Genomic DNA, 23,589 nt, shown 5'->3' with positions numbered 1-23,589 from the left:
CCTCACTTTCGCCCAGGACGATCCACTTTGGGCTTGTGAGCTCAAGAAACATAAGATAATATATTTGTGTTGTTTTAAGCCACTATTCATGGTAACTTGTTACAGCAGCAGTGGAAAAGGAATACACTTCCTTATCTGATCGCTCAAATGTCATCTTCTATAAGAGGCATTTTCTGACATCCCTTACCTGCTAAATTATCTCACCATGCTCAGGCATTCTGTATAACACACTTTTCACTTGTGTGTGATTATTTAAAATTATTTATGTACTTATTCGTGTTCCCTCTCACAAGAATGTAAATTTTAGGAGGGTGGGGACTTTGTTACTCCTTTCACCTATGTGCCTCCATTGTTTAAGATACCACATGGTAAGAGGCATTCAATAAATACTTGTTGTTTGAATGAGCTTTAATAAACTGATGAGGACGGTAAGTCTTGCCACTGCTGAATGACAGTTGGGAGGAACGGTTAGAAGAGTCCCATGCTGAGAAGGTCTTGTGTTGCAAGGAACTGCTCAACAGAAAACAGGAATAGCTACAGAAATAGCAAATAGGCAGTCAGTTGCTTAATTTTAGGTAGTGGAGGTAGAAAGGTTGAATAGTAAGTACTATCTCTGGGCAACTCTAGACCGAGAATCCTCTGTGATTGGCAGGAAGTAACCAGTTGGGGAAGACCAAGAAGGGGTGAAAAGATGTGTAGTTAATTCAGGTTACCTAAATATTGCATAATCACAGTTTTCAAGGGATCACACACAAAAATGCCTCGAAATAGGAGGAAAGAGCAGATGAGTAGTAAGATAATATATTTTATATTGCTTTATCTATTCTCCAATCTTATCTAATGGAGATTCTAAAGATTATCAGGTTCAGCTAAAGATCTCAGTGTTGATAAGCTCTTCAGTGTTTCTAGTTTGAAATACGCAGACCTGATTCCTAAAAAGACCCTCAGTACCGGCTAGTTGCAAAGCAGGCAGGTTCCGCCGAGTGAGAGAGGCTGAACTGACTAGTAGTCAACGCCCTGAGGTCAACACCCTGCAAAGGGCCTCCGGACTCGGTGCCAGCGGGGCTGGTGCTCGCCCACAGCCACAGCCAGCTGGCGGAACCCACCTCCACACAGCAAACTCAGAGCCAAGACGGACAGAGATAACCGACCCGAGAGGCCAATGGCCCTTAGACTGGGGCGGGACTTCAGAGTAGCGGGCCAATGGGGTACAGCGGAGTAAGGGGCGAGCCCAGTCCCGCAGCGGCGGGTTCACAGGCCCTAGGCCCCAACCATGTGGGAACCTCGCGGAGCTGAGGCATGCGCGGCGGCCGTGGGCTGCGCGCTCTTCCTGCTGCTCTTCGCGCTGGGGGTCCGCCAGCTGTTGAAACAGAGGCGGCCGTCGGGGTTCCCCCCGGGTCCGTCGGGGCTGCCATTCATCGGCAACATCTACTCGCTGGCCGCCTCAGCTGAGCTCCCCCATGTCTACATGAAAAAGCAGAGCCAGGTGTACGGCGAGGTACAGCCCGACGGGCCGTGGGCAGGGAGGGCCCGGGCCTTCCTCCCGGGTGGGCCGACAGCCGCTCCTGGCCGGGATCTGTGGCTACCCCTCTCCTAGTAGCCGGTGTTTGGAGAGAAACCCACTTCCTGGGTCGGGAGGAGTAGTCCTCGAAGCCACGCCCCGGCCTGGGGAGCCCCGCCCAGGCGGGACTCCCACCCGCCTGACGCTGTACCGGCTCTTTCAGCCAACTAAACCGCAGAGGTGGTGCTCCCGCGTCTGCGCAGTGGGCCTACAGGCTCTGCCCTCGAGGAATGAGTTTCGGCCGGAGTTCCAGCCCCAGGTCTCCCTGCAAAGTAGGCACCCAAATTCTAGGACCGAGTGAATACGTAATAGGAGGTTCTGGGGTGTTTGCTTTTGAGCACGGCTGGTCTAGGCCTTTGTTGAGAGGATTAGCAAGGGTCCGGGAAGGCCCTGGTCAGAGAGAGAGGTGGGCTCGGGTAAAGAATTGTGAAAGAATGAATAAATGGATAATGACAAATGGGTGCGGAGTCCCACAGCGCAGGGTGAGCAGTGTCATTGTGACAGGTCAGCAGCATCCTCACAGCAAACCCTAACCCTGCACCTACTGCGGGCCAGCCTCCTTTCCAACGTGGATTCCTTTAAACTCAGCGCCCGGGAAAACGACCGCTGGTCTTCCCTGGGCTTAAATCTTTATCTAAACCAGGTTTTACAAGAATTAGTCTTATTTTCTGCAGCTCACTAATGTTTTGTATCTCTGAAGGGTAGCTGACTTTAGGAAAAACAAACATAAGGTTTTTTTCACCCTCAAGTTCTCCGAGATTTGAGTGTGTTTCCATTTGATATAGTTTATTTCTGCTGTGTCAGCACAAAGCATCATAATATTGTAGAGAAATTATTGGATGTGAGAGTGTGAGACTAGAGGTTGATCCTCTTTCGTCAGAAAAATTTGACCTTTCCGTCTTTGCATCTTAATATTTTCTCGTGTACGTAATGAGAATAATAGTAACTAAGAACAGTTAAGTGCTACTCTGATGTTCTTGGTGATTAATTACAGAACAACTTATTAGACCTACAAGTTCAAAGGTGAACCAATTTTGTGAAACCAATTTTGTGAAATAGTGTCTTGCAGAAGAGGAATGTGCTTTTTATATATAAATATTTGAACTGATGTGAATGCAGTTTTTACATGAACATTCTTTTCTGGAAGGTGGTAATCTAAGTATCCTATCATAACATTACAAATTAAATTAGAAACATGCTGCAAAATTTATCTTGGGATAGGTAGATTTGGTTCAGTGGATTTAAGAATTTGGCATGACTGAACCTTCTTTGTGTGTGTGTGTGTGTGTGTGTGTGTGTGTGTTTTGCTGGTCCAGCTATTTTAGGTCGCCACGGTTCTTTACAAAGAGGGCTCTTTACTGGAAGTGGTAAAATCAAACTTTTTTAATAGGCAAAAGGAGTAGAGGAAAAGGAGAAAGTAACAAAACAGATGTAAACACTGTCTGACTCCACCTTAGACTTAAGTTAAATACCACCTAACATTAACTCTGTAAATATATAGCAGCATTTTATCTTTATCTTAGTTGTGAAATATCCTTAAAGGTCTCCCATTATCTTAGAGGTGTTCCCCAGTCTGACAAAATCTCAAGGTTAGAGTAAGTTGTTAGTACACTATACAGGTATAATATTAGTACTATACCTTTTTTGGAAGTGGGAGGAGTACTACTGGAAGACTGTAGAAAGTTGTTTATAGGGCTTATTTGTAAATGTAATCTTATTTTTGCACTATCTGACTTTATAATTTGGAGATGTGGACTCATATAAAAAACCTGGACTTGAAAATTGCTTATGAGAAATGACAGTCACTTCAAGTGACATCTACTTTATGAAGTCTGTGAATTCAGTTCTCCTTTATAATTGAAGACAACCAGTCCTCAGATCTTATGCATTCTTTTTAAAGGCAGTCTGAAATAGAAATGTACCCCATCAAGAATTACCATTTCCTTGGAGATTCATTCTGAATGTGTCAGCTTCTATAGTGACTTTAATCTTAATTCAAATTTTGAGAAACATTCCCTAACTAGTAAAGTGGTAAACAAATGTTTTTTACAGATTATTTTCAGGTAGTATACATAGGGCAATAAAGTAATTACTTCAAGGCAAGTGGAGTTGACAACTTATCATTTACAATATATAGTAACCATTTATTGAGACTTTTATGTAAGGCACTGAACAGGATTCTGTGGAAGGTTCAAAGATGAAAGACTTGGAATCATTTATTCTAAGGCATTTATAACTTAGCAGGCAAACAGAAGACAAGAATATGAATGTTTTTGGCCCTGGATGGTGTGGCACAGTGGATTGAGCATCCGCCTGCTAGTCAGAGCGCTTTCCTGGGTTGCCGGCCAGGTCCCCATTTGGCGGTGTGCGAGAGGCAACCGATCCATGTAGCTCTCATGCATAGGTGTTTCCTCTTTCGCCCACCCTTCTCCTCTCTCTAAAAATAAAGTCTTTGAAAAAAAAGAATGTGAATGTTTGTCACAAGGGAGTATTAAATAAGTGCCCTGGGAGCTTCTAAGCATGTGCTGTGGTGGGTCAAAGGAGAGAGGGAGAGAGTGCTCCAAGACAGGCTTCATGGAGGATGGTCCCTAAAGACATGGAATGGTTTGGACAGTATGGCAGTCAAGGGAAGCATTCTAAATGAGAAAACAGGACAAGTGAAGGTGAAAAAGTGTGTGGCAATTACTTATCAGTTTTCATCGACAGCATTTTTCGCATTCCTCTGTTATTAGCACTTAACCCATGCACGTAATAATTAGCACATAATAACCTGGCTTTTTATTTTTGAAAGATTTTGTTTATTTATTTTTAGAGAGAGGGGAAGTGAGAGAGAAAGAGGTAGAGAAACATCAATGTGTGGTTGCCTCTGGCACACCCCTCACTGAGGCCCCGCCCACAACCCAGGCATGTACCCTGACTGGGAATCAAACCAATGACCCTTTGGTTGGCAAGTTGGCACTCAGTCTACTGAGCCACACCAGCCAGGGCTAATAATCTGCTTAAATGTATGCCTCCACCACTCTTCATTAATTTAACTGATAAAATATATTTATCAGTTGTCATCTTATGTTTTGTACTGTTCTAGGTATGCAGACAGAACAGTGAACAAAACAAATCATGCCATGTACATTTTCACCGGGTGGGGATGGGAGGAAGGTGGTAAGACAGACAATATAAACATAATAATTATACAATATGTTAAAGTACAGAGTATGAAGTAAACTAAATTAGGGCAAGGGAGATGGAGAATACTAAGAGGTGAAATTTTAAATAGGCTAGTCAGAGCAAGCATCGCTGCAAAGTAGGCATCTGAACAAAGACTTAAAAGAAAATGAATGAGCAAGCTATAGGAATATCTAGGGGAAGAGTATTCCAGGCCAAGAGAACAAGTACAAAGGACATGAAGCTGGAGCACGGCATGTGCAGAACCACCTGTAAAGAGACAAGACACTGTGGTGATAGCATAGGGGAGACATGCAGGTGGCTTGGATTAGAGTGTCAGTGGCAGAAGTGGGAAGAAATTGTCCTCTGTTTAGGGATGTCTGAGCTTTTGTTGTCTCTGAGCCACCATGGAAGAAGAGTTGTCTTGGGCCACACATTAAATACATTATGACACATAATCACAAAAAAACTCAATGTTTTAAGTAAATTTACTCTTTTGTGTTGAGCTGCATGCAGCCCATGGGCTGCAGGTTGGACACCCCCTGAGTGAAAGCAGAAACAACATGACTACTGAGCAGTGATGTGGGATTGGGCAGAGAAAATTGAGTCAACACGGGCAGCTCATGGGTGGTTTGGGGCCTGAGTAGCTTGAAGGAAAAATGGAGTCGTCATTAACTGAGCTAGTGAAGAATTGTGGGTAGAGCTGGTTTGAGGGAGGGAAAGAGGCTTGAAGATCATAGACTAACTTCTAGAAAACAAAGAAAGTAATTTGTGTGCTCCTTTTCCATCTCTGCCTGCATCATAACTAGCCTATAATAATACTAAAAATTACTGAATAAATCAGAGAACATACAAACTTCATTTGGATCATTTCATAGATCAAAGTAGCTTAAGGGTAAGTTTTCAGTTTTATACACAAACTTTTACCAAAACACCTGAAAAACAGTGAAATACAGAATAGATGCTAGTTGTAGTAATAGTTTCCCCAGTTTTACCCTCAAGTACAGGGACATTTTGAATTTTTGAGTAAAAGTGGATTGTAGAACAGCATTCTCAAGCATGGATCCTCCTTGGTTTTTGTAATCCCTGGTGCCCACAGCCTGACAGTTTACCCTAAAATTGACACCCATTTGTTCTGCCTTCATATTAACAGTTTTCAATCCCAGGATCTTTTATCATCCTCGTGAAATTGTCAGTCTGTTTCCTACATCAGGACCATTGGCTGTTCACTAATGGCACCCTTTTATTATCTCTGCTGGATATTGTGATTTATAGTAAGAAATACATATTTTGGTCTTTGTCTATTACTTGGCACATAAAGCCCTTGGAACTTCCTGTCTTAAGAGTGATAAAGGGTAAAGGTGTCTATTTTTTAAAAATTCATAACAATTCCCTTTCAACCACACCTGAGTTTATGTTAATGAGGTAACTTTTAGAAAGCTCAAAGAATGAGAGCTTGTTGTTGGGAGGCCAAGTCAGGATTAGAGGGCTGAACTTTCAGTCTGATCCCTTCCCCTTACCTCTGAAGAGGGGAGAGGGGCTGGAAGTTCAGTCAGTCACCAGTAGTCAGTGATTTAACTGATCACTCATAGGTAATAAACTATCCACCTAAATTCTCAAATTATAGCATTTACAGAGCTTCCATGTTGGTGAGCACATGGACGTGAGCAGAGGGTAGCATGGTTGGAAGCGCGTGGAAGCTTCCCACCCCTTCCCCATACCTTGCCCTATGCATCTCTTCCACATGGCTGCTCCTGAGTTACAGCCTTTTATAATAAAGCTAAAATCTAGCAAGTGAAATATCTTCCTGAGTTCTGTGAGCCACTCTAGCCAGTTAATTGAACCTGAGGAGAAGGTCATGCAAACCCCTGATTTATAGCCTGTTAGTCAGAAGCACAGGCAACAACCTGGGCTTGTGATTGGCATCTGAAGTGGGGGAGAACTCTTGTGGCACTGATCTTTTTTTTTTTTAGACTTTATTATTTTTTTTAGAGAGAGCAGAAGAGGGGGCAGAAGAAGAGGGAGAAAAACATCGATGTGAGAAACATTGATAGGTTTCCTCTCATACCCCCCAAATGGGGACCAGGCCCACAACCCAGGCAAGAGCCCTGACTGGGAATTGAACCAGCAACTTTTAGTTCGTAGGCTGGTACTCAATCCACTGAGTCACACCAACCAGGGTGGCACTGATCTCTTAATTTGTGGAACCTGGCACTGTCTCCAGGTAGATCTATCAGAATTGAGTTGAATTGTAGGACACCCAGCTATTGTCCCAGAATTGCTTGACGTGTGGAAAACCCACACATCTGGTGTCAGAAGTGGAGAAGAGCCCTGGCTGGTGTGGCTCAGTGGATTGTGTGCCGCCCTGCAAACCAAAGGGTTGCTGGTTCAATTCCCAGTCATGGCACATGCCTAGGTGTGGGACAGGTCCCCAAGTGAGGGGTGCACAAGAGGCAACCACACATTGATGTTTCTCTTCCTTTCTTCCTCCCTCCTTTACCCTCTTTAAAAATAAGTAAAATGTTAAAAAAAAAAAAAAAAAGAAGAAGAAGAAGAAGAAGAAGTATAGCCCTTTTGGCACCAGGGACCAATTCATGGAAGACAATTTTTCCATGGACTGGGCTTGGAGATGGTTTCAGGATGATTCAAACACTTTACATTTGAACTCACATCCTGCTGTACAGCTTTGGTTCCTAACAAGCCCGGACCCTGCCTGGTCTGCAGCCCAGAGGTTGGGGATCCCCATAGTAGAGTATTGGGAGCAGAGGAGACACACAGGAGGAGGAAGTTTTCCTTTATATCTACTAAAATTACACTTCTGGGTAAAGGCTTCATTTTCAGACCATTTCATTTCTGCTTTGGGAACTGAAAAAGTCCCACCTTTGCTCAGCTGAAACTCTTAACACTGCTGCTTTTGACTGATACCACTGCTTGTGGCAGGCAGTCCATGCTCCTCCCCCAAGGTTCCAGGTGTACCTGCTGCTCAGTTGGCAGGGCCTATTCTTGTGCCAAAGACTCCATTGCTCAGATGGTTGATTCTGTTCCTACGTGGAGTTTTCATCACTATTGCTGCTGTAACTACTTCTGCTGAACTTCTGTTCTCTGCTAAGCCTTTTGTTTTGTTTGCAGAGATGAGGCTTTACTCAGTGTTTTGGCTCCAAAAAACTCTCAGCCAAATCCTCAGAGGATGGGGATAAGCATTCTTTGCATCCCACTGATAAGGTAGCACTCTTCTCTCACTGGACTAGTCCCTTAATGGGCCTAGTTAGAATGACTGTAAGAGGTGTGACATTGAGGGTGAACCTGAGCTAAAGCACGGGAGAAGCTCCTGCAAGGCATAGCATAGGTATTCTGTCTGGGCCTTCCCCTTAAATGAGGGGTAGCCACCTGTGCCTATATGGCAAATACTATTAAAAGGAGACAGCAGGCCCAAAATGGAGTCACTTCTGCTAAAAAACCCCATGTCAGCAAAGCAGGACTTAGTATCTAAGTTAACTCAGTTTCAACCTCCGCCAGGAATGTAACCTTTGACTAATCAACGTGAAATTACCATTTCAGCACTAGTTAGATAAGGTACTGGGTAGACTTCTTTGTTCCCCTTAGGAGAATGATTTTGCCTGAAACAATGATTTCCTTTTCTTCTCTCTTCTCTGCTTTTAAAATCCTTTCCTTTTCCACAGGTCTTTGGACTCCTTTCTGCTTGCTGGATGGGATACTGTTCAATTCATGAATCATCCAATAAAGTAAATTAGATCTTCAAATTTACTCAGTTGAGTTTTTGTGATTTTGACAATGCCTTTCTTCCCAGGTCATATTCCCTTAGGGCCTGCTTTGTCAACTACATGGAATTCAGGGACCTGAATACAAATGGGCCTAGTTACAATATGTTTACACTTCAAAGTTGTCTTTTATGCCTTTGGCAATCCCCTTCCTTACCTAAGTCTGGAGTAATAAAGACTAAGTAGATGATGCTGTCTCTCCACTTGTGTTGGTAATAAGAAGAAATTCCTCGATATCATTGAATGTTTTGAATTGGAGTGAATCTTAAAAGAGCATCTAAATCAAGTACCATATTTTCTGTGACAACCCTGATGCCCCAAAGTGTTACGGGTTCTGCACAGGATCCTATATCTGTTTGATGGCAAAGCTTAAATTAGAACCCAGGCCTTCGGAGTCTGGTACTCCTTCCATTAATACCATTGAAAAGATTGTCTTTGGGCATTGAATCCATAATGGAATCATAGTGTTTGATATGCCTTGTAGAGAGAAGGCATTCCAAACATTGTCTGTTGAGTAATAAATGCCTACATTTTCAGGGAGGTAACAAATCTGGGAGAACTGGCTTAGTACATGTTTATTGCAATGGTTATATTTCTCCATATACTTTGCCATTTAAATGTTGTTTTTCTTTTCTTCTCAAAGATCTTCAGTTTAGATCTTGGAGGTATATCAACTGTGGTTCTAAATGGCTATGATGTAGTAAAGGAGTGCCTTGTTCATCAGAGTGAAATTTTTGCAGACAGACCATGCCTTCCTTTATTCGTGAAGATGACAAAAATGGGAGGTATGTTCATTTTCACCTTTTTAGTGATTGCTATACTATTTTGAATCACATTTCTTATGTAAATTTAGCACATAGAGTTTGGATTCTATTGTATGGATTAACAGGAAAGTATTAATCAATTTAAGCTACAGACCTTAGTGTTTGAGGACTCTCAGGCTACATTACAGTCATACAGGGATGGGCAAAAATAGACTTACAGTTGCGAGACAAACATGAAACACATTTTGTTTGTGTATTATTTATTATTTATTGATTATTATATTGTTTTCCATATGAACAACTGTAAATCTACTTTCACCCACCACAATATTTTAGGCCTGTACCTGTTAATTTTACTGTTGTAATCAAGTTCTAGTAAATAGTGTAAATAATGTCTTAAAGAATTAGCACTTACTAATATGTGCAGGTTTTGTGAGGCAAGTTAGGAATGCATACACATGTATGCACACTTGAATCAAAAGTGCTTTTTGAAGCCAGCCTTGGGTACTTTGTGAGAGTACTTATACAATTATAGAACCTGAAGCAGCCTTTCTTTTTTATTTTTTTACAATTTTTATTTATTTATTTTTAGAGAGAAGGGAAGGAGGGGAGAAAGAGAGGGGGGGAAACATCAATGTGTGGTTATCTCTCACACGCCCCCTGCTGGGGACCTGGCCTGCAACCCAGGCGTGTGCCCTAACTAGGAACTGTCAGGCAGCCTCTTGTTTTGGAAGCCAGCATTCAGTCCACTGAGCCACATTAGCCAGGGCACTTCACACTTACTTTTTAAAAAAAATTAATAATACCTTGATTAGATAGGCTGAAAAGATACCGATTGAAAAGAAAAACATAAAAATTAACCATATATTATTTCAAAAAGCAAATCAACTAATGCAAAGGGAACACTAGTTTTTTAATGCCAAATTCTTAGGACAGAGAATAATAATACTTGAAAGCAGTAGTATAAATACAATTCAAATTTTTCAGACTCTGAAATAATTTTCTAAATAATAATTAGGCAAAAGAAGAAATTATACCACAATTAAAATAGAAGACCTTTAAAGAAATTATGAAAATAAAAAGTGGTATGATCAGAGTAATATTTGTGATAAAATATATATTATATCTTTTTCAAAGCTATAAATTTATAGTTTGGACTATTTTATTATAAATAAAGATAAAAAAAATTGAGGACACATGGACAAAAACTAAGGGTGGGGGGTAATGGGGGGAAGGGGGAAGGGTTGGGTGGAGGGGCTGGAACGGGAGTAGGGGGGAGAAAACTGTACTTGAACAATGATTGAAATAAAAAAATAAAAAAATAAAGAGAAAAAAAAAGATAAAATAAGCATTGAACTTAAGGTTTTCAAAAACCTGTGAAAGAAAAATAGGTAGAAAACTGTGTGTTATTTTAAGATACATGTGCATTGAACTTGGAACTGAGAAACCAGAGTTACCATTAGGCCACTCCCGGGGGAAGGGTTGGCCAAGCATACAACGTGGCCAGTGTAGGGTTGTAAGAAGGCCCCTCTGTACCTTCTTGTACATGTGTCACATACGCATATGTTTCCACAGGGCCTGCTTTCATCTCAGTGCCTTTCCCTTAGGTTAGCTGCCCCCTCTGCCAGCAGCTTTCCCCGGAGAGCTGCTGGACTTGCTTTGTCATCTGTGTCTTTGCTTACATCACCTTCTCATTGAAGCTTTCCCTAACCACCTTATATCTGCTTCCTTGCCATATCATTTATTTACTCACTTGCCTCTCCTCTCTAGTATGTAAGGTCCATGAGAGTAGGGATCTTTTGCCGCTTTTGTTCACTGGGATATCTGTGACACATAAAAAGCTGCCTGGAACATAGTAGGTGCAGCATAAGTATGTGTGGAATGAGTACTCGTTAATCAGCTTAACAATAACCCACAACCTTTGGACCAACTTAGTATTTGTTGAATGAACAGTTATCTGGGAGTGTGGAAAGAGAATGAGATATAGGAATATAAGATTTCTGCACAGCTCCAAATTAAAATATTGTTGTACAACGTTATTGGAATATAGATTACATAGGTACCTCGTATAGAAAAGAGAACATGACATTTTTCATTATAGGTGCACTTACATACCAGTTATGAATGAAATTTTGAATAAAGTACATGCTACATAAATATATATATGCTAAAGATGTTTTTTTCCCTTGATAACTAATTTAAAGGGAAACTATTCCATAGTTTCCCTTTAGCCCATAGCAGCCACATCAGAACAGCACAGTATTTTATGGAGAGTCAGAAATTATAAGGCAAGAAATACAAACATTAGAAGCTGGAGTTTCATGTTTGCCATCTGTCTTGGTTCGACTGCTATAACAAAAATATCGCAGACTGAGTGGCTTAAACAACAGACATTTATTCTCACAGAGCTGGAGGCTGGGAAGTCAAAATCAGGGCACCCGCAGACCTGGTGTCTGAAAAGAGCCTGCTTCCTGGATTGTCCACAGCTACCTTCTTCCTGTATCCTCACATGGCCCAAAGCAAGCACCTCTGCTCTGTCCCTTATATAAGGGCGCTTCTCCCACTCAGGAGGGTTCTACCCTCATGTCCTAATTACCTCCCAAAGGCCCCCCTCCTCATTACATTGGGGGTTAGGCTTCAACATAGGAATTTTGTGGGGACACAAACATTCAGCCATAGTATTCTCTTTTTTGCTTGAGTATTTTCACTACATTAACACCTCATTCAGCCCACCCTTGCCTCTGCCAGAGGTATCTTAGGCAACATGTGCCTTTAACAGAAGGGAAATTTGTATGCTGAAATTTAGTCTCCTAAAATTTCTAATTTTAGAAATATGATCTCAGGTGTTTATTTAGTCCAAAATATAATTTTGCCCATAGAACATGCAGTCATTTGTTTTTTGTAAATTAGGCTTATAGTAGAAGTTGGATAATAAAGTCACCTGGGCCTAGTTCACCCAGGTTGAATTACACATGACTGCCCAGTGTCTTGTGGTGGGAGAGTTATAGGTCTGTTCTGCCTGCCCCAAGGTGATGGTAGACAAGCTTTTTTATGTTTATAATATTTTATGGCTAATGAGTAGTAGAAAACAGGGCTTATCTACTGGGGCCAGTTTTAGTTTTATGGAAACATAATTTGGAAAGGAATGACTAACTATCTTTTTTTTCCCCCACTCCATAACCTCTTTAGGTATTAGATACAGGGATGTAGGAATGATAAATTTTTTAATTTTTTTTTAGGCTTACTCAATTCAAAATATGGCCGAGGATGGGTTGATCACAGAAGATTAGCTGTAAACAGCTTTCGCTATTTTGGATATGGTCAAAAGTCTTTTGAATCGAAAATTTTAGAAGAAACCAAATTTTTCATTGATGCTGTTGAAACTTACAAAGGCAGACCTTTTGACTTTAAACAACTGATAACAAATGCTGTTTCAAACATAACCAATCTGATCATTTTTGGAGACCGATTCACCTATGAAGACACTGATTTTCAGCACATGATCGAGCTATTTAGTGAAAACGTGGAACTCGCTGCCAGCGCCTCAGTCTTCCTGTATAATGCCTTCCCGTGGATTGGCATCTTACCTTTCGGAAAACACCAGCAGCTGTTCAGAAATGCCGCTGTGGTCTATGATTTTCTCTCCAGGCTTATTGAAAAAGTTGCCATCAACAGAAAGCCTCAGTCACCCCAGCATTTTATTGACGCTTATTTAGATGAGATGGACCAAAGTAAAAATGACCCGTCATCTACTTTCTCCAAAGAGAACCTAATTTTCTCCGTGGGTGAACTCATCATTGCTGGAACCGAAACTACAACCAATGTGTTACGGTGGGCGATTCTTTTCATGGCCCTTTATCCGAACATTCAAGGTGAGGATTCTCTTGATGCCAAGGTCCGAACTTACCTTTAGGACTCACACGTGCTTTAGAGTCTTTGGCCATGTACAGAGCATTTTAGGTAGGAACTTCTGCTGTGAGAGCCAAGAAGAAAAACATTTACCCGTATTTTTTCAGATCATAAGATGCACCTAGGTTTTAGAGGAAGAAATAAGGAAAAAAAATTTGAAGCAAAAAATGTTGTAAAATAATAGCATAAATAACATAATATTTCACCAATGTAAATGTAAACAGAACTCAACAGCAGCATTAACAACCATTATTCCTCCCAAATTGGCGGGGGGGGGGTGGGGGGCGGGCAGTGGCGTCTTATGGTCTGAAAATGTGGTAATAGTTATAAAGAACTTTCAAATCTACTGTCTCAATTCATGTAAAAACCTCAGAGGTAGGTTTTATTATGCCTATTTTATAGACGGGGAAAAGGACGAGTGGCTGACGCGTCCAGCCTCATTCACTGGGAGCGGCAGAGCTGGGACCTGAAACCTGGTTGTTTTAATTCAAGTTTCATGCTTCACTGTTTTCCTTGCTGAGAGTAAGGTGCTATTCCAATTTTAGATTTGTTTGATTTTTATTACTTTTAATGTGGTTTTCAGAACAAAGTTAATCGGAGCATTGGTTACTGGTAGTACCAGATACGTGGTATATATATTTAAATAGGATTCCCAGATCATGAAAAACCTGAATCTGGGTGTGCCCATACCCTGCTGACTTATTATTATAGGTTATCCCTTGTTTTATCCCAAAAGGAAATTATTTTAGATATTACTTTTTAAGCATTGCATAATAAATTGAATACTTTTTTCTCTGACAGGACAAGTTCAGAAAGAGATTGATTTAATTATGGGACCCAGTGGGAAGCCTTCTTGGGATGACAAATGCAAAATGCCTTATACTGAGGCAGTTTTGCATGAAGTTTTAAGATTCTGCAATATAGTGCCGCTAGGGATTTTCCATGCAACCTCTGAAGATGCAGTTGTACGTGGTTATTCCATTCCTAAAGGTACAACAGTAATTACAAATCTTTATTCTGTACACTTTGATGAAAAGTACTGGAAAGACCCAGAAATATTCTATCCTGAGCGATTTCTGGACAGCAATGGATATTTTTCCAAGAAGGAAGCTTTGGTTCCGTTTTCTCTAGGTAAGAGAACTTTCACATGGGGCATAACTTTAGTACAAAGTAAAATAATGGTTCATTACTGTAACATCTTAATCTGAAGCATTCTGTTGTAGAATTACATATTCCAAATCTGAAAACAGCATTGATTCTCACAGGAGAGAATAGTTTAATTAGAGGTCATTAACAACTATTTCTACTCAAAATAAGCCTGCATTTAGTATCTAGAGAGAAACTGTTGAGACCTCTGGCTTCTGAAACTTTTTGCATGTGGACTTTTGGCTTGTAATCACAACTGCAAGAGCTGTAAGTCAGTAATGAGTAACTTGAGAAACCGAGATCCTGCGAGGGGAATGACTCATAATTTGAAGTGAAGCTAGAATCCAGTACTCTTGGTTCCCAGTTTATTGTACCTCACCTCCAAAAATACTGCTTCTGTGGCCAAAGAGTACACAGATCACAAGACCCATGGAAGATAGACTGGCAGCTCTTTTATTTGGGAAGGGTACACCTTTAGTCATTTGAAATGAAATCATCTTCTCTTGAATCTATAGAACAAAATGTCACACTTCTAGTTAGAGCTTTCATGGCATATCTTAGGTCTGTTGCAACATGCAAGGGAAGTGGGGAACAGACTACTAAGTTTCCACAAGTCCACGATTTAACAAAAGAAAGTAAAGAAATGGGTTCTGGGAGATGAAAAGCCAACTTCTGTTCTTTGGAGTTTAAGAAAATTCTTTAAAAAGAATAACCTCTTCTAACTTTTTTAAATTCCAGATTTCCTGAGTGGCACCCATATATAAGACATAAATTTTGGTAAATATTGTGGATTCTTAAAGAATTATGATGTATAATTTTTCTGTTTAGGAAGAAGACATTGTCTTGGAGAACAGCTGGCTCGGATGGAAATGTTCCTGTTTTTCACAGCCTTGCTTCAGCGGTTTCACTTGCATTTTCCAGACGAACTGGTTCCAGATCTGAAGCCCAGGTTAGGCATGACATTGCAGCCCCAGCCCTACCTCATCTGTGTGGAGAGACGCTGAAAGCGCATGGATGTCATGTGGAACAGGCTGTATGTTCGCCTCACCGCTGAACCTCGTTTAATCGGTGTGTGTGTTTGGACAAAAGTCATAAAGCCATTTAACATGGATGCCACTTTAAAAACAACACCAGGCAATAATAAGCACAAGCTCTGATATTTTTCAAGCTTTTTTTATGACTACGGAGATAGAATTACCCGTTGAGGAAGACAAAGGTACACACGACAGGTGTTACATAACATACCAGGATTTGCCATGGATTCTTTAAGCAGAGCCTGGCTTTTCAGCCTCTTGTTGAGTACCAGGTGCCTTCATCCGTCTTTGACTCCATCTTGCTCCTGTCCGGGGGGATTTGCTGCCAAATGCCAATGCCAGCTTCCTTCTAATCAGGTATTGTTATTAATAGTGTGTGTAGTGCTACTTCAGTTTAATGAAGAACTAAAGAAGAAATTAAGACTCAGATGAGTTTGGATTACAGAGATATTTTAGACATGGTGGCAGATGATAGAAGAAATATCTATATATTTAATGTAGACCCTACCAATGCTTTCCAACCTTGCTCCCTACTATGTTTTCATAAGAATTACATCATTCTATAGCATAATCAATAAAATATATTTTTAAAAATGGAAAAAAAAGAATTACATCATTCTGCCCTGGCCAGTGTGGCTCAGTTGGTTGGAGCATTGTCCCATGACTGAAAGGTTGCAGGTTCAATTCCCTGTCAGGGCATGTACCTAGGGTGCAGTTTGCTCTCATCCCTGCTCATATGATCCCCCTCAGAGTGCATATGGGAGGCAACCAATTGATGCTTCTTTCTCCCACCAGTGTTTCTCCCTCTCCCTTCTTCTCTCTCTAAAAGCTATGAAAAAATGTCCTCTGGTGAGGATAAAAAATTTAAAAAAAAAGAATCGCATTATTCTTTCTTCCAATGAGGAGGGTCTGTGTAACCCCTGAGTATACATCCCCAAAGCAGCAGTTCAATAGATAGGAAATTACAATAATGCATTTAAAATAAAAATAACTCTAACAATTCTTTGTAGGCACAACTTCCCTAGTTACACTATTTTCCATAACCAGTCACAGGGCTTAAAGATTGGATTCTTTTGACTTTTAAAGATCTTTAGGCGTCTCCTCAGATTACTGTCATTTTTCTAAAGATAAAACTATTCAAATCCAAAAAATATGCTTTAGAGCCAGGATAACTTGAGAGTGAGGGATTTCTGTTAATAATTATACCAGGTAAATAAGTATAAACTGTGCCTATGTTGATCAAACTGGTACGTATATTCCAGCAATAGCTTTTTTTTAAATATCATTTTTCTGAAGTTGTACAGTAAAAATTCATGCTCTTGTAACTTGGCTCATGAATAGTTACTGCCTCCAACTGGAGTAAATGCACATCAACATGACCTCCATTAAAATTGTGAATTTAACCTTAGCTTGACCTCATCTGTTGAAAATTGTCAAGTTTCTGTGTGGTAAATACAGAGATTTTGCATCTCTGATACATTAGGATGTTTCTAGTTGCAAGGGGGGGAAATCCTGTGCAAATTTTTTAAATAATAAAGGAGAAATGTAGAGATACTGTGGCAGTTTTAGGGCCGCAGGACCTAGATGGTCCCTGCTGTAATCACAGATTCTGTTCCTTTAATCCCTCAGTTTTGCCTTCCAGGTGGTGTCCGCTTTATCTAAAGGCTGGCTCGTGGAAGTACATGTGTTTTTCCTACTTCCTTGTAGAGGAGTGAGCTCGGACTATTTCTGGAAGACCAAGGGAAATTTCCAGATGTGCCCCTCAAAACTGTCCTTTGTGTCCCACAGGTCCTAATGTTTAATATGATTAGGGTTTCGGGTGTTTCAGCTGTTTCTAAAATTTACATGGAGAGGTAAATGAAGAGGCACTAAAAGGAAAGCAGTGTGGGTATGTGTACTTTAAAGCTTGAAAATTAAAATAGTGTAATAATGGCATGAATACATAGAAAAATTGGATAGAAAACAAAGTCAAATAATAAAATATGTAGAAGAATATCAAATCAGTGGAGTAAAGATGGACTTTTTAACGAATGGTATTGGCATTGGGACTACTCTGTAGTTACTTGGAAAACAGTTAAAAATGTGAATGTATCTCTCATAGCATATGCCTTAATCTACTACAAATGGCTCAAAAGTTTATATAAAACAAAGCCATAAAAGTGCTAGAAACATGAGTGAATTCCTTTTTTAACTTTGGAATGAAGAAGCCTTTCCAACTGTAACTCAAATCCAGGAGTCATAAAAGAAAATTGGCACACTTTTGGACTCCACATTCTGTATGGTTGTTTTCCTACTTTTTTTGTTTGTTTGTTTAATATGACTTATCATGGGATCTTGCTATATTACTACACAGAAAACTTCCTCATTCTTTATATAGCTGTGTACTATCACAGGACATAACACAACAAAAAACAACAACATAAATCTTCTGCAAGGCAAACAACACCATAAGTGAAACAAACTGGAAAGAAATATGTAAATTTTATCACAAAGGGCTAATTTCCTTAATTCATAAGAATACAGAAGAAAAAGTTTAACACTGCATTAGAAAACATTGGCCAATGGACATGGACAATTCACATACACATATGTCACATTGCAAACATCTAAAAAGAAACTAAACCTTTTTCATAATAAAAGAAATGCAAATGTAAACTTTATTGAGATAACATATCTCATCCATCATATTGGCAAACATCCTAGAATTGGCAAGGTTATGCTAAATAAAACATGAACTTTTATACATGGCTGATGAAAGTGCAAAGTCACACATTCCTATGAAAGGGAGTTTGGCAATATCTATCCAAAAAAATACAATAGACGTATTCATCTTTTGACTGAACAATTTTAATTATTAGGAATACACCCTGCAGATAAACTGGAATACATAATGAAGGGACGTAAGTGCCATTATTCACTGATGCATTTATAATAGCACAACAAAACAAAAAAGCTACTGTGACAACAGAGAAATGGTAGAATAAACTATGGTATATCCTGCAATAGAATATTATACAGCTATATAAAGAACAAGGAAGTTTTCTATGTAGTGATATGGAGAGATCTCCAGAATAAATCCTGTTAAAACAGAAAAAGAAAAACCAACATACAGAATGTGGTAGCCAGCCTCCAAAAACACCCACAATGATCTTCACCTGGTATGTACAACCTTGTGAGTCAGGACTGGTTTGTGTGACCAGGCAAATGTGGTGGAAGTGATGCCATGATACTCGTAAGGCCTGGCAAAGGCATTGCAGCTTTCACCTTGGTCTGAGTAATCATTCTGCAGGAAGCCAGTCACCAGACCCTGATGACACTCAAGCAGTCCTGTGGAGAGGCCCACATAGAGAGAAATCAAGGCCTCCCACAAACTGCCACAGTCAACTTGCCAACCATGTAATGAGCCACATTGAATGTGGATTTTCCTCAAGCCTTCAAATGACTACAGACCCAGCTAGCACTAGATTGTGATCTCGTGAGACATCCTGAGCAAGGACTGCTCAGCCAAGCCACTTCTAAATTCCTGAGTGACAAAAACCACAATAGATGTTTACTACCAGGATATTTTAGAGTGATTTCTTAGCATTAGATAATGAATACAAAGAAAAATATATAAAATATGTTCCCTTTTTTGTATGACGGGAGAATAAGAATGTGTGTGTAGAAATGTGTATTATAAACTTGTATTTGAATAAAAAGCACTAGCTAGATTAATGGGAAACTAATGAAAATGGTGATTTCTAAGAGACAGAAAAGTATAGATGAGGATGGGGTAAAAATGAGATAACTTATCTGTCTTTCATTCATTAAAATTTTGATTATATACCAGTAATTGTATTCATTTAATATATATAATAAAATATGTAGTAAATATATAATACATAAATTAAAACCAAAACAATCAAAGACTTTTTTTTTAAATTAACAAAAGGCTTTTTTACAAAGTACTAATACCCAGATTATATTGGAACCTCTGAGGATAGGTCCCAAATGATTTTAATGTGCAGCTTCTATAAAATACTGTCTCAAGAGAAGCTCTTCTCCAACTTTCCAAAACTGGCACATGCAGTAATAGAAAATCTAAATAGTCCTATAACTAACAAAGGAATTTAATTCATAATTCTTTTTTAAAATGTCTACAAAGAACATTCTAGGTCTAAATGAATTCACCAGTGAATTCTAATAGCAGTTGTATACAAACACTTCTAGAGAATAGGAAATGAGACCTGCCCAACTGAATTTTTATGCTAGGATAATTTTGGTACCAAATGCGTATCTATATAAAGAAAGGAAAATATATGTCAATCTCATTCATGCACAGAGATGCAAAGAAATTATATAACATGCCTACCAAATTGCCTCTTCTTATAAGGATACCAGTCATTCGATTAGGGCCCTTGTAATGGCCCTATTTTAACTTAATTACCACTTTAAAGACTCTGTCTTCCAATGTAGTCACAATCTGAGGTACTGGGGGTTAGGAGTTAAACATGAATTTGGGGGAGAAGCGCATGACAACGAGGTAATGAAGAATTACAGGGCCAAGATCTCAACAGAGGAGGAGACCTGCAGAAATGATCTTGGAATGTCGTACTTTCTTCTAGAGTGGTGAACCTGATGGGAGAGCTCAAGAGTTGGAAAATTCTAGTTTTAGGTGATAGTTAATAAGATTGGTAGTTAATGCATGTAAAAAGCTACTGTTTCAGAACTGAAGGTATGGCGTACCCTGATGCCAGGAGACCACAAGCAAGTCCACCTTTGTACTCCAAAGAGACCCTAAGCAATCGAGATGTTATCTGAACCCTTGTGTTTCTGGGAGAGACATCCCATGGCCCCGGACACAGACAAAATCCCCCAGGACATAGGACCCAGGTAGAAAATCACCAGTCAGCAGATGAAAGGATGTTGGGGAAATTGCCAGACTGCAGCTTTTATCTGATTAACCTCTTTCCTGAATTCCAAATCCCTTTCTTACACTTCTTCCTCCTTATTAAAAGGCTGGCTTGAAAGGAAATGTAGGATGACTTCTTAGGGTACACAACCCACTGTCTTGTCGGATTCCTGGCCATCTGAATAAAGCGCCCATAAAGATTCAATCCCTGTCTCTGCTTATTGGTTCTGATAGTGACAGGCAGCACGAACTCTCACTTTTTCGGTTTCAAACCAATTCACAATGGCCTACCAAGGACTCTAAAAAGCTATACTCTCAGAGTAAGAGTGAAAAAATAGGCTTCAGTGAAATTGAAGCCCAGCTCTGAATCGCCTCAGTCCCTGACTGGATTAAAGTGATTCAAGAATACTAATATGAATGCTCAGCAGCCTGTCAGAGGCAGTCAAATCCTCTCTGGAGAAATATAAAAATCCTAGGCCTCAAATATTTCGTGATTTTTTTTTACATGTAATGTTGGCTCTCAACAATAACTAGTATACAAGGAGACAAAATGTTGATTGAAACCAAAAGAAACAATAAACAGAAAGAGACTGTCAGCAGATCCAGATATAATCAAGTGCAAACTTTATCATAAACATGCTTAATATGTTGGTAGTGCTCTACCATGATTCTACCTACCAGGTGGATTCACTCACTCCAACTCTACCCCAACCCCCATCCCCCAGTGTTAACAACTCATCCCATTGTTGGGAGAATTGACTTCAGGTGATGGAGTCATCTCTCCTGGAATTCCCTGAGGCCAGCATGAACCACCCCCACACCCTCTCTGGAATGCAATAACTGACTAATCTTGGACTATTTAAGTCACACGGCTCCCCTCTCCCACTGCCTTGCCTCCAGGAGGACAACTGTGTGAGGCTATTGGTGCTCCAGAGCTCCAGCCTATGGGATCAAGGTAAGGACTTCAGTCACATAAACCTCTTGAGCTTCTTCCCACGCCCCATCCTACTTTCCTTCCAAGTTTCATCTAAGAGCATTTCCTCAATAATAATACAACTGGACAAGAATTCCAAGCTCTGGCTCTGCTTCTAGGAAACCTAACATGTTTAAGATTGAGAAAATTGAAAACTGTAAAAGAAAGTAAAATGAAAGTCGTAAAACTGAACACTAAATTTAAGAACTTAGTGGATGGATTTTATAGCAGATGGACACAGCCGAAATGTCACAAAGAAACTGCCTAGAATTAAGCTCAGAGAAAGAAAAGGATGGGGGAAAAAGTGTAAAAGGCATAGGGCATATACTGTTAATATTTAACATTTGTGTACTTGAAAACCCAGAGCAGGAGAAGAGAAAGAATTGGGTGGGAGTAATATTTGAAAATCTGATGGCTGAAAATTTTCCAAAACCGATGAAAGACATTAAGTCAGATACAGGAAGCCCTATGAATGTCATACAGGGTATATGGGAAGAAAATCACTTCAAAGCAACAGTAAGACTAATAGCTAGCTAACTTTACAATAGAGACAGTGGTGAGCGAGAAGACAGCATATCTTTAAATGCTGAAAGAAAATAGTTAGTGTAGAATATTACATGCAGCTTTGATAACCTTCACTTCAGGAGGTGAAAGACATTTCAGACAAGCAGAAGTCAGGTGAATGGATGTCTTTAGCAGAGAGGAAAGGGGTTGTGATTGGGAAGAGGCATGTGAGGGCTTCTGGAGGGAAAGTAATGTTTGCTGTGTAATGGTATTTATAATGTTTTATTTGGCTGTATATATTTTTGTCTATTCTGTATATTTCACAAAGACATTAATATTTTATCTACTGTACTCATTTTTTTAAATTTTTTATTCATTTTTAGAGAGAGAGGAAGGGAGGGAAAAAGAGAGGGAGAGAAACATCAATCAGTTGCTTAATGCCTCCAACTGGAGACCTGGCCACAACTGAGGAATGTGCCCTGACAGGGAATTGAATCAGTGACCTTTTGGGTCGCATGCTGGTGCTCAATCATTGAGCCACACAGACCAGGGCAGTACTCATTTTTAATGTAAAAATATTCCACTTATAAATTATTTTCTAAAGCAGATGAATCTCTATACTCAAAAAATAGTTATTATTTTTCAAGTATTGTATGTAGTGATGATTAGTAAAGGTTTGCAATATTGTGATTTGTAACAAATATATATATTTGCTCATTCAGATGACCAGATTTTTATTTCTCGTGTATATTTGGTCTTCATCCACAGTTCCTGGCTCACAATACCCATACCCTTGGGAATTTCCTAAATGATATGAGCAATGGGAACATCTTTTGTTACAATATTTGGTCTCTTGTTCTTAATTCCTGAAAAAAACAAAAACAACCCATAAAGTTGAAATGGGTGTCTTGTTATTCAAAACAAGTCCCTTTCCACCACAGCTGGGTTTATGTTAATGAATGACTTTTGGAAAGCACCTGAGGATGGGGTTGTCTGAGGAACCAACCAAGAGTAGAGGGTTGGAACTTTCAGCCCCACCCCGTTTTCCGGGGAGGGGAAATGGGCTAGAAGTTGAACCAATCATCAAGAGCCAACGAGTTAATTAGAGATGCCTGAGTAATGAAGTCTCCATAAAAAAAAACCACAAAAAACAAAAAGGGAGTTGGGGGAGATCCCAGCTTGGTGGACTACAGTGCTTCCATGTGCCCCTGAGCCAGGCCTCCAACTCCACGAAGACAGACGCACCTTTGTTCAGAACACTGCCCCATGCTTCTTCATCTGGCTATTGGTTCGTACCCTTTAATATCTCTGTAATAAACCAGTGACCTAGTGTGTACGCGGATTTTGTGAGTTGCTTTAGCAAATTAGTCAAACCCTGGGAAGGGGTTGTGGATATCTCTGATTTATAGCTAAGTCTTAGTTAGCTTGGAAGTACAGGTAACAGCTGGGATTTGCAATTGGCATCTGAAGTTCAAGGAGGGGGTCATGGGAGCCTCCAGTCTGTAGCCAGTGGGTCAGTGATTGGTCTCTGAAGTGCAAGGCAGTCGTGTAGGACTGAACACCTAACCTGTGGAATCTGATGCTGTCTTCGGTAAATGGTATCAGATTTGAGTTGCAATGTAGGACCCCCAGCTGGTGTCCGAGAAGCTTGTTGCTGGCGTGGGGAAACTACACACCCGCACATGGAACTAAAACCTAACATTTTAAAATTGAGAGTTGAGAAAGCTGTATTTTCTTTAAAGAAATGTGAAGTTCTATTAATGCTGGGCTGGCGTTTTTGAATGGCAAACAATTGGAACTGAGTCGTGGCTTTGTATGTGGTATACATATATGCACTAGGCCAAGTCCACATCATTGATTTACAGT

At 40.0% G+C, this 23,589-nt stretch overlaps 1 protein-coding gene across 1 annotated transcript; it reads left to right on the top strand.

Annotated features, from left to right (window-relative positions):
* The first annotated feature begins 1,120 nt into the window (after positions 1–1,120).
* Positions 1,121–15,949, top strand: LOC114499905 (vitamin D 25-hydroxylase). Its single transcript, XM_028516421.2, has 5 exons — positions 1,121–1,498; positions 9,146–9,287; positions 12,506–13,138; positions 13,977–14,306; positions 15,150–15,949. Exons 1-5 carry the CDS (start codon positions 1,274–1,276, stop codon positions 15,323–15,325), a joined length of 1,506 nt encoding a protein of 501 aa, XP_028372222.1. The 5' UTR covers positions 1,121–1,273; the 3' UTR covers positions 15,326–15,949.
* The last annotated feature ends 7,640 nt before the right edge of the window (positions 15,950–23,589 follow it).

This window comes from Phyllostomus discolor, chromosome 6 (assembly GCF_004126475.2).
Source record: "Phyllostomus discolor isolate MPI-MPIP mPhyDis1 chromosome 6, mPhyDis1.pri.v3, whole genome shotgun sequence".
NCBI lineage: Eukaryota > Metazoa > Chordata > Mammalia > Chiroptera > Phyllostomidae > Phyllostomus > Phyllostomus discolor.
This window is presented reverse-complemented; position numbering and strand designations above follow the sequence as displayed.

Excerpts from the sequence above, each read along its gene's own strand:
- LOC114499905 (XM_028516421.2), top strand. The coding sequence starts at position 1,274 with ATGTGGGAACCTCGCGGAGCTGAGGCATGCGCGGCGGCCGTGGGCTGC. Across the intron at positions 9,288-12,505 it reads GAAGATGACAAAAATGGGAG|GCTTACTCAATTCAAAATAT; the intron begins GTATGTTCATTT and ends ATTTTTTTTTAG. Across the intron at positions 14,307-15,149 it reads TTTGGTTCCGTTTTCTCTAG|GAAGAAGACATTGTCTTGGA; the intron begins GTAAGAGAACTT and ends TTTTCTGTTTAG.